Consider the following 12,283-nt stretch of genomic DNA (forward strand, 5'->3'; position numbering starts at 1 on the left):
TTATTAGCCCCCGAGGATCTACTCTAAGAATGCATAACTCTTGGTTTCAAAGAGTATCTGGCATTGTGTAAGTGGAAATAAATACAGAAACACAAACAAACAATAATTATCATGTTCAATAATTATGCAGCACCGACAAATGTTCAAATTTGCGCTTACATTTCACCAAGTTAAACAAGTCCTACTAAATATGTAACATACTTCTAACTGAAAAATACACATAAAGGAAACAATTGAAAGGGTGTTGAGAAATTATGGATATTTTCTGATGAATGTAATTTTTTTGGAATGATTGTAAAGCTGCATTTGAACTGGTAAGAGCATACTTAGAATGCTAGCATAAAAGTGATCTATTATAAATGTGTACATTGTGTTTAAAGATAAAGACCCTGCAACGAATGCATACATTAAATACTGATTGTGGTGATGTTTGCCCTAGGTGTGGAAAAAGAGATAGGCATCTCATTTAATGAGATAGAGTATTGCTATGACATAAAAGCCCTGATTTTAATTGTGTTGGTCTTTTCTGACACCTGCTCAAAACCCCTGTTTGTGGAGAGGTCAGAATTCCGAGTTGCATTTACCTATCCCAGTAATTACTGGGTATGTTAAATACTTCACCCTTCCATACATCTTGGCAGGTCTAAACTACTGCAATTTAACAAGGAAAAACAATATTTATAATTCTCTTGCGCCGCCAGTACGCCACTTTTTACCATGTTAAAAGTGATGCACTGGTGGCACAAGGGGCTTGTAAAAATGCCCCTCAGAATTTACTGTGACAGGGAGATTTTGCCTCTGTAAACACCAAAATCAGCTTATTATTCTTCAAAAATGCGAAATAAGTGCTATTTATCACACCCGATAAATTCCAAACCCAACATTTTTGGATCTTATTATGTTTAATAAACAGCAATTGTAGTCTGAGAAACTCGACTCAGGGCCACAGAATATGCCTGCTCAGCATTGTTCCTAAGAAAAAGAAGGGTAAAGAAACCACAATGCTCATTGCACTTCGGGTTGCATTAGCCAAGAGGTGGATAGGGATGAGAAAGAAGCAGCCAAAGAGTCCCTCATACCGCTGTGGTTATCTGGTATGATGCAATGGTTACAAGCCAAATGTGACATTCAGGGAGTGCAAAGACTTCTCAGTAACACAAGAAGTGGATCAGATGTTTGGGAATTACCTTTGAGAACCTTTATATACCATTCAGATGACAGACCACCATAATGACATCTACATGTGCCACCGCTAGCAATAACAGAATTGCCGTTAAATTATGTTTGTGATATACCATATGTACTGACTGCAGCTGGCTGATATTTTCATTGCATTTTCCGGCTATTGACAATGTATATTATATTAACATGCAAAGAAAACTTATTGTGGGATACCCAAGTACCTTTCATTAACCCTGGGCGGTGAACTCTGCTCCACACGCGGAGTTTGTGGAGTTTTCTGCAGTAGCATTTCGCAGAGATCGCAGAGTTCAGAAAAATTCAGCTTCGCGTTGCGGAGCGGAGTTTTCTCCTTGCTCAGGTTTATCAACGTCAAGTTGGCGACCGCGAGCGTGGAAAATCAACCTCCCAGTGAGATTTTTCCTCGTTTTCGATCGTCAACATCAAGTTGGCGAGCGCGAGCATGGAAAATCAACATCCCAGCGAGATTTCTCAACGTGGGGGGTCAGGCTTCTCATTGCGAGTGGTCGCTTATGCTCGCGACAGCTCGCTTTGAGAAAATGCCCGATTGCGTTGAGAAAGCTGCCGCTCGAGGAAAAATCTACTCAAGTGGCAGAAAAGGAAAGCAGCGACCACTTGCTCTGTGCATGGTGCCGTTCGCAATGATTGCACAGTGGGGACAAGCATTCAGCACTGTAAAATCACCGTGAGCGGCATTTTTCTATCGTACTCCGCCGCTTGTGGAGTTTCGCGTAGTGCAACAGAGTTTTTTTTTTTTTGCACTTCGCGGAGTTCCGCGTAGTGCAACTCAGCGAACTCCGCCCAGGGTTACCTTTCATGGTGTTGCTTGGGATTTTCTGCTTTACCTTACACCTCAAGCGATCTTTCCTATTTGCATGATGCTTTTTTGTTACAGCAATTAATACATATGAGATAAACACAAAAAAACTAGGTAATACACATTAAAACTAAATGTAGTAAAATGCATTAAAAACACAAAAGACATCATACCTGTGTTCCATTCGTGTCCACATGTGGCCCAAGGAAGCTCTGCAGAAAAACAGTTGAACAGGTAGAAAATTGCCCATGCCAGAATAATGATATAATAAACATTCAAATGTGCCTCTATGACCTGGGTAGCATATCCAATACCTGAAAAAGAGAAAGGTGAATTTGCATCATAAACCTGATGTCTGGGATTATTTTGAGAAACAGCAAAGAGACTGTATTTTCAAAACATCAATACTTTTCTGTTGTCACCATTATTCTCTACTGTTTCTATTATTACACACACACACACACACACACCTGTCACTTTCAATGGGACATTTACAAAATGAAAGCAGACTCCTACATTATCCAAAACATTTACCATTTAAATATTTGATTTGCCTGTTTCCAAAACAAGTCCACAAGGTTGTTAGAGTAATGGTGGAAAAAGGCAACCTTGGGCACCATCTAAATACATTTAAGTTAAAGTGAGACATCTGATGAGCATTTATTTCTAAATGTCGGTTTATTCACTAAGAGAGCACAAGGAAATTGATGGAAACCGCAGGTTGCCATTTTTACGCCTCCCCCACCAAACCTAAGCTCAAATTCCATGAGTAAGCTGTGCATGGATTTCTGCTAGTGGAGTGAAGAGCTTTTTTATCTTTGTTTCTCTATCATGAATTTTCTTCTGTTACAGAAATGCCTTCTTCTCTTCCTCATGTCATTTGTGGTTTTTAATGAGGAAGAAGTGACTGATGTTTTTCTCCTGTTATGCCTGACACCTGCTTCTGTGATCACACCCTTGGGTGATATGGTGTCAGCTTGAGCATCTCTTTTGAATGCTCTGCCTGCTACCACTGACGGTGCAGCTCAGTGGATATCCTTTATGCTGCCCACATCAATCAGATCAGGGCCTGCTGGTAACTGGAAGAAACATTGCTGTATAATGCTGCTCCTTCCAAAGCAGCTGATTAGGCAATTGTTTCTTGCTGCACCTCACAGAGACCATCTCAATATCACACTAGAATATCTATAGCTGATGAGTGGCTATTTGATAAAACAGTGCATAAATCTCTGATTGCTAAGAATCTATTCAATTCGTGGAGATATAGATTTTGACTGTAGTTCTGTATGTAGAGTTTTGAATTTTGCATCAGGTTGTTTGGTTTTTGAATTATTTTTCAACATGAAATTATTAAACGTCAATTCAGTTGTTTTGCCCCTTTCCTTGTTGGGAAATTAAAATGCAAATCTTGAAGCTATAATACACCTCAGCTGCTCTTATTTTCAATTATCAGCCAAGTGTGTTTTGTGTTTTTTTTTATTAATTACCTAAGAGCCTTCTTCTCTAGTGAGTAATGCGCATGGGTTGACGATTCTTAAGCTTGGGTGGTTGTGATGATTCTTGAAGAGTTAAGCTTGGGTGGACGTGATGATTCTAAAAGAGTTAAGCTTGGGTGGATGTGATGAATATTAAAGAGTTAAGCTTGGATGGATGTGATGATTCTTAAAGGGTTAAGCTTGGGTGGATGTGATTCTTGTGTATTTACACATCCACATACATGAAAAAGGAATGTGCCTGCCACGAGCACTACTCTGCTATGGCTGAGCTGCTGTTTAAATACCCTGAATTTACCCATAGCAAGAAAAAATGCCTATTTTCATATATTCATATGACTCTTCATGAGAGGGCCTCGTAGGCCCAAAGAGCATAATGCTAATATTTAAATATATGACCCACTACATATTGGAGGTAGTGTGCTGCCACAATGAAAGAAAACCCAAAAGCTATTTCGCAGTGCATGCTTTTCTAGAATGTTCCTAAAACAGGCCTAGATGTGTTTAAAATCTTTATATCCTGTCTCCTCTTGGGAAAATACTAAACAAATATTCCAAAATTATTTCTTACTTGTAAAAAACTTCATTTAAATACAAATCTGACTTTAGATAACTTAAGTGGAGAAGTAACTTCTGCTTTGTAAAAATATAATGTTACCTTCAAATAATGGGCAGACTTTTCTCCAGCATGTAATGCCTCCTTCACTAGTGAATTGTCCAAGTGCAGTCTCCAGAAAAAATACTGGAATACCACAGAAAATGAAGAAGATGACATATGGAATAAGGAAGGCACCTGAAAAGAAACAATTGTGATGTTTATTATACCAGTAATGCAGTGTAATATTCCCAACAAACCAAAGATCCGTGATCAAAAGTCGTAACATTTCCATTTTAGGCAACGTTAAAAATAATAAATCAATAAGATTTTATTTTACAATCAACAAAAAATGCATGTTTAAAAGAACAAAGGATGTAGAACAAGGAGGTGTATGCATAATAGCACAGTATATAAACATATTTGATCAACATCAACTCTATTACATTTAAACCGTGTTCTAATACAGTAGCATCAGGATGAACAAAGTCTAAAAAGGTACATATGTGGAGTTGTTTTCGATGCTTGATAACATTTTCATATCATCCAATGACCCCATAATAACCATGAATACAAATGTATTTGTAATGTTTAAAACTTGGGTGATGTTCAATAAAAGACACGAAATGCTGGTGATGAACCATTAAATAGTTGTGCAGTTAATACTAGCCATATACATCATTTAGCAAGCAAGCGGGAGAGACTGGCAATCTCTAGAGGGTCCTTTGGCGGGTCTCTCCCTCCTTTTAAGAGACTTTAAGAAGTCGGGCTTTACAGGAAATTATTAGGAGGTTCTTGTGACATATCAAGCAGAACCATTATTTCTCAACACCTGAAAATCATGTATGTGTGATCAGAAAAATGATGTGGTGATGTCTAAGCAACAAATTAGCCACACCTATTTAGCAGAAGAGTGGTAATGGTGTAGTAGGTAGCTGGTGTTGCTTTTAGGAGCACACTACTTCAAATATATTACAAAAGCATTGTGTGATGGCAGCACACTTTCTATTGACTTGACCACTTAATTTACAAAGACATACACTTTCACTGATAAAAAAAAATTGCGTTCAAACCATAATGTAGGAAAATTGGGTTACAGCGAATAGTGTCTTTAATTGTTTTGATTGTATTAAAATCTTTTTCCATCACACTACAGATTTTTTTTTTAAATTTATTTGTGCTTTCCTGTTTATTTATTGTGATATATTTGTACAGTTCATTTATAGGTATTTGCATTTTGTTGTGTGGTAGAAAAAAACGACAACCTACAGCCTTTCCTTTCACAGCAGCCAAGTTGTCACATAGTTCACTTTGCAAAATTCCCACACTTTGCAGTAGGAGAAAGAGAAGTAAAAGTTAAATGAATAAGCATCATTTTGTCAGAATACTATACTGCCATTTGACCTCTACCTTTGAACAAACGTGAAGGTCATATTTAATGCTTCTTCTCCTTTAGAACTCCAGTGTGGGAATTTTGGGAATGCTGCAGCACCTACAGCATCCCTACTTCCAGCGACGATATCACTTAGGCTCTGGCAACCAATGCACTACCTAAGAAAGTCACTGTAGACTAGTGCCAATTTACTAAGCAATCCAGCACCCTTATAGCAAGTCCCATTAGCGTACATCATTCCCTTAGGTCAGAACGTCTCTGGAGTACCGGTCACAGCTTCTTCTCCAGTGCATGCTCCTGTATACTTAAGACATTAGCTTGCATCAAGTGTTTGCCTCCCTTCCCTTTATCTACGTTTTATAGCATTTACCAGGTGAACAGCATTGGGCATGTAGTAAATTAAGGCAGTTTATATCTTCAAGGCGTTGGAATCCTTGCTGAACAACATCAATCTTTACTTGTTTGCTGCTATAACTTTCTATTGGACACAACAGATCCTCAACTTCTCTGACTGATCGTTTCCACCTGAGCAAGTTTCCACCTTTTGCGCCTTCAACATTTTATGAAATGAGGTCAATAGCTCACCGAAACCAATTTCACAATATGCAGATAAACAGACATAAGTTAAGAATTATTATTCAATAAAATGTTTCATGTGTAAATTCATATCTGCTGTAAAATGTTGGCAAGTGTGTTTTGCTACTATGGTCATGAACGAACTGGTCCTACTTTACCTTGCGGAGACTTGCTTTACTCCTGATATCAGTGTCTTTATCTCTAACCGGATTGCTCCAGGATATTAACTTCTCTACCAAGCCACATGCAAAGGATGATTGGATCATCAACATTTGCTATAGCACTTTCATAATTTGTTTCTAACTGAATCCCGAATTTCAAAGTAGGTTAGTGCATGTAGCAATCCCCACTCATCTCTCTTCTGAATATTCCACTTAATCGCCCACATGGGTGTAGTCTACAAACCTTTCTAGATCTCTTTATTTCCTCTGTTGTCAGTCCAAGAAATCCACAATGGGTCTGCTCTAACATTTGTGAGGAGTTGTCTTATGGCATGAAGATAAAAACCCAGCTCTGCCGCTGCACCTCAGTTTGTAATCTGTAGTTCTTCTGCTATTTTAGTATCATATCCCATACACAGCTTTGCCAATTTACCACCTTTCTGACCTGCATCCCCTCAGATATTCCACTACTGCAAATTAATGCCCTCTAACCATGTTTGGTCTTTGGTCTTGTCTCTGCTTCGGTCTCTTACTAGCTGCCCTTCCACTTTTGTACTGCTCTTTACCTCTCATAATGCCATCGCTGTGTGCATTTGTTTCTGCGTGGGGATGATAGCTGAAGTAATATAGATGTATCATTGTTCACACTAGGAGTGGTAAACCTATAGAAACCACTTGCAGCAAAGGAAAACCAAGTCATGCGGCAAGCACTGGGGGGTAGTCATAACATTAGAGAAAAACCAGTAGCAGGGTACCCCTTCCAATTGTGTAGCAGGCCAATACCTATCAATCAATGACCATGGTCTTCCGATTTAACATTGCTTGAGTGGAGTATATGTTCCCATTTGCGTGTTATCAGCATTTATTTTATACATACCCCCTATGTCTATTGAAGGCTTTCTTTAAATGTCCATGAGATTTATAGCTCCACCATGAGCACTGGTAGGGAAACATCATTACAACGCAGTCATTACAATGCACTACCTTTACAACGTGGCTGTTACAGCGCAACTGCCTTTGCATCGCATGCCAATACAGCGCAGCCATTACAACGCATGTCACTACAACGCATGCCATTACAACGCATTATAAGGTAAGTAATGGGGATTTTTTAAGTTTTAGGGTGGGTGTGGGTTTTGGGTTACATGGGAATAGTTATTTTTACCCCTACACTATCCAACACTCACCCCACTGTTGCACTCACTGGAATGGGGATAGTAATGTTTACCCCTACACTATCCAACACTTACTCTACTGTTGCCCTAAAAGTATTATGCATTGTAATAGTATGCGTTGTAATGGTATGCGTTGTAATGGAATGCATTGTAAATGTTTGCGTTATAATGCCATACATTCGTACTGGCAGTTTGTTGTATGCCTTCATTTACCAAGGACTGGCACTAATCCTGTAGTTGAGCGTACACAAGAAATTCCTCCACGACGCACAGTGGTCCACTCCTGCAGTGAGGAAATCAGCTTTACTGGAGACAAACATGGAAGATGTTTCCTAAATGGCTGAGGTACTTTGCAGCAAAACTGGAAGGCCAAGCCGACATTTAATAGAAGTATGTCTTTCATAAAGGCAGTGACTTGTGCATGGTCAGGCTTTTTCGCTGTGGAGCTGCAATTGGATTTCATTAGAGAAGCCTTGTTCAGAACTTTCTAACTTCACCAAGGATGAAGAAGCCCCAAGTGCCTGTGTCAGGATATCGAGGACATAAGAAAAAGTATAAATGTAACTGTAAATATTAAACCTATATATGTAGTGGCTACCTAGCCATATGGTCGTGGTAGAGGAAACTCTAGCAATACCAAGATTAACCTCTTGTCAATTCCCAGTGCTATTGTACAAGATTGTAGTTGAAAATGATTTATTAAAAATAATTTTATTTTCTACAGGCACTCATTTATGGTTGCACATAAACCAAATTTTTGAGTGTCTACCTAAATATAGCACATGGACTGATCATGATATAGCTTAATACATAGCAAAGTGACATTACAACACTAAGAGGTCTTACAGCTCTGCTATTCAGAGAGGAAATATCTCTGAGGCAAGATGGACCTCAATTAATGTCTGGTGCAAAAACCAGGAACAAAAATCTAACAGCACAAACAGAATGTGCACACGATTACATTAGCACTATCAATGGGCAACAATACAACCAACATGTTTTCCTATTATTTTACTCAAATTTATTATGTTTTTCAGTTTTCTCGCTTGCATTTACTTCAACCTAAAAACTGGTGGTGTACATTGTCCTCTCCCCATTTGTTTGATATTTAAGATATGGTTGATAACCGCTATTTGTTAATATCTCGTACCTGAAGCCCATTATGTCCATGTACAAATAAAGTCTTTCTCTCTTTCACTACCCAGGGCCTACCCTATTAACACTCCTGCCATTCATGTTGAGACTCACAGAGCTCTGCAAATGTGTCTAAGAAGTAACATGGAGCATCCATCCTCCTTTATTATTTTCTTGGCACACTTCACCCCCACCGCCACCTTTTGACCTCCCAAAAATGCACTGTAACAGTTTTACAAATGGGACACAATCGATTCTGGATTAAAGCACCTGCTTTTATTCCAATACCGGTGCTTAGTTCTCTCTGAAAGCTGTGAAACTGATTCTTTAAAAAATTGCATACCTAACTTTAAATTAGATGAACAAAAAGTGTAACTTGTGAGGGTAAAATCATAGAAACAAGAAATGGTACAATTGACTCTTCCAGATAGGATTTGTCTATACAAAAACTCCAAAACGGTTGTGGAAGTTCTTCCTTTGCACATAGAGGATGGGTCACGAGAAAAAGATGGTAAACATCTAGAAACACCAACATTTTTCAGATAGTTTCTCATTGTGCAGCTAATCATATAAGAGAAATAATGGGCAGGTCAGGTGGTTGGGCTGAATGATGATGAATTACAAAATAGTGCAGTATTACCATACTGTAAGTTACCACACACCATGGCATCAGGACTTTCAGTTGTGGTACTCTCACACTGGGGTAGGAAGGTGTGCTGAACAATAGGTAACAAGAAAGCTATTTTGAATGGGCTACCCAAACAAGAGAAAAAACATTCATCTTTTCCCAGTTACACATCACTAAAAATCACCAACAATAGGCATTCTAGAATGTTGTTTTCCTTGATTTTGTCACTTGTGCATGTTCATTTAATTTAATTGCATAATTAGTATATTTTACAAGTGCTGATTAAGTGTTTTGAACTAATAAATGTTGTTTGTGCATCTTTACTCACCTGGAGATTTCTATGGCAGGTGAGTGGGTGTTAAAAGTCAGAAAGGCACAACGTGAATACCTTGCAACCTTACAGATTTGTATGAGTTCACAAACTCCTCCCTGGAAATAGTCCATAATGTACTGAGGAAAATGGTAAGAGTAAATAACTTTCCAAGACAACAAAGGAAAGGCAACAGCCACTAACATTAGAGATGGTGCGAGGGTAGTTCGTTCTCCGTGGGAGAAAATGTTTTCATCAAGATGTAAAAGTTATCATGTAAAATTGCACCTTTTCATCTGCAAAAATATATACATGTAACTATTGAGTAAACAAAGTTCTCAAACCTTTACCAGAAGTATATAAAAAGCTGTGACAGATTCTGGTATACACAAATAACCTAAAGCAAGTTTGAGAATTCCAACAGTCATACATTTGTACTCAACATAAACATGTTTTCTTCATTTTTGGAAAGTTTAATAAACTTTTAGAAAGTTCCCTCTATTTCACCATAAATAGATCTCCACCCCAGTGGTGGAGCTCTCCCAATGGCAAAGTATAGGAAAGTTAACCATGTTTATCAAATATTAATGTTAGTTATTTGTATACGTTTATTTTAAAATGTAAAAGCATGCTTCAGCAATACAAGCTTAATATTGAATTAAGGATTTAACTAATGTAAATATATTAAATACAAATTATATTCTGAAGTTTAAACTAAACAAGTTTAAATTAACAAAATCCTACCTACAATGATTACTAAAGGTGATGAATAGAATTAATAAAACATAATGTAATTGTATTTTAATGAAAATTATTATACATTAATAATTAAATCCAAAATGGTTACCAAAATGTTTTAAAGAAATTAATTTGTTATACTTTCAAAATTCAATTGAATGTAATTTTTTTTTTAAACACAAAATTATTTTAATTTAACATTATTTGTTATTTTCAAATCAAGGTACCAGTACCAGTGTTTGGCAGGTGTTGTGCTGGATTAACTACTGCTCCTTTTTGGCAGTAGTAACCTACACTCGTAAATTTGTCTCCATGTCCGATTTCAGGCGTTGGAGATGCGTAAGTCCACACTTTTGAGTAACTTTACACTTGTAAATGGTGAATAGGTAAACATAGTGAAGTTATTCAAAAGTGTTGAACCTGGCATCTTTTGGTGTGGCTTTCCCTGAATTTTTGCCTCTGACCTCCAGTTTTTGACTGTGTGCTGCATTTCCTTTTTGCTGATGTTAGGACTCTGGGCACTTTACCACTGCTGACCAGTTCTTTAGTGCAAGTGCTCTATGTCTAAATGGTAATTGCTTGCTCCATGATTGGTATATTTGATTTACTAGTAAGTCCCTACTACAGTGCACTGTGTGTGCAGGGCCTTTTAAAAAAAAATGCTACTAGTGAGCCTGCAACACTGATTGTGCCACCCATGTAAGTAGCTGTTAGAACTGGGATTTCTGGTTAGCTAGGGCTTGCGCCAAAGCCAGGCAGAAACCACCACTCTAGTCAGGGCAAGGAAGTTACACGCCAAAGCCATCCCCTGCTCACCCCCTTGGTAGCTTGGCACGAGCAGTCAGGCTTATCTCTGAGGCAAGGTGTAAAGCGTTTGCGCACGCACCCAGCAACAACACCCAAGGCCCACCACAAAAGAAACTCCACACAAGGTATTCTATAAAAATAACCTTTGTATTATAGCAAAACACATTAGATAAAAAATACACACTTTACATTGTGCCAACAGGCACGGGCAGAATTTACAAGGGATTATATGTACAGGGGACAGGGCCACATGGACCACTGTCAAGAACCAGCACTTTTAGAATATAAAATTACTGTAGCACAAAATACACATATAACACACAACCAGTAACTACTGGTAACAAGAAAGTATCACCTACGCAACCCTAACCACCTTAGGAAAATGTCACGCAGGGAACTAGAACCTCACTAGCACCACCTGTACTAGGAGAAAACAAACAACCACCTAAGTATCACAATACCTGTAGGGGTAAACGCACATTACACATGATGCCTAAAACATTCAGAGGTGTAGGGAAGGAAAACACATGATGCATAAAATACATTCAGCGGTGTAAAGCAATGGCACATGACGCATAAAAACACATTCAGAGGTGCAGGTTAGGAAAACACATGATGCATAGAAATACATTCAGCGGTGTAAAGCAAGGCACATGACGCATAAAATACATTCAGAGGTGCAGGTTAGGAACCTTAGCGCAAAACTCACATGAGCCACCACCTGTGGCAGTCCCTAGGCCAACTGGCCTTGTCGGGCTAGGACGCCCTGTCCCAGTCAAGCTGCGCCTGCTGCGCAAGCTAAATAGCGCAAATATCCCCACCTAAACGTGGCAGCTGCCCACTAAGTGCTGGGCAGCTGTAGAACTGAGTGTAGACACCCCTGTGCCCTCGGCACACAAATCGCCGTCACTCGTGTCCCTACCAAATGTCCCCTCGAGCCTCGTAGGCTCTATGACAAGAAATGCCCCCGTATGAATGGAGCCTCACGGGACTCTAGACCAGTATTTGTCCACTCGTGGGAGCCTCACAGGGCTCGACCAAACCCTGCCACCACGTTAGAGCCACACGGGGCTCAAGGCACACTGTGGACCCATTGGAGCGCCACGCGCTCAGAAACGACAATGTCCCCCACGTTGGAGTCCTTCTCCTGGACTCAAAAAGGATAATGCCCCCAGACGTCGGTGGAGCCCTCGCGCCCAGAAACTACGAAAAATGCCCCCGCTCGTTGGAGCCTCACGGGGCTCGTAAGCACGGCT

At 39.2% G+C, this 12,283-nt stretch overlaps 1 protein-coding gene across 1 annotated transcript in view; it reads right to left on the reverse strand.

Annotated features, from left to right (window-relative positions):
* LOC146797709 (sodium- and chloride-dependent GABA transporter 3) overlaps positions 1-12,283 on the reverse strand; it is a 929,762-nt gene that overhangs the window by 742,429 nt on the left and 175,050 nt on the right. Inside the window, exons 3-4 of the mRNA XM_085624875.1 lie at positions 4,169-4,303; positions 2,191-2,331 (exon numbers count right to left, since the gene is read on the reverse strand). Coding sequence (XP_085481001.1) covers positions 2,191-2,331; positions 4,169-4,303 — 276 coding nt within the window. The remainder of the gene's footprint in view (positions 1-2,190; positions 2,332-4,168; positions 4,304-12,283) is intronic.

The sequence above is a fragment of the Triturus cristatus genome, chromosome 9 (assembly GCF_964204655.1).
Source record: "Triturus cristatus chromosome 9, aTriCri1.1, whole genome shotgun sequence".
NCBI classification, from domain to species: Eukaryota; Metazoa; Chordata; class Amphibia; order Caudata; family Salamandridae; genus Triturus; species Triturus cristatus.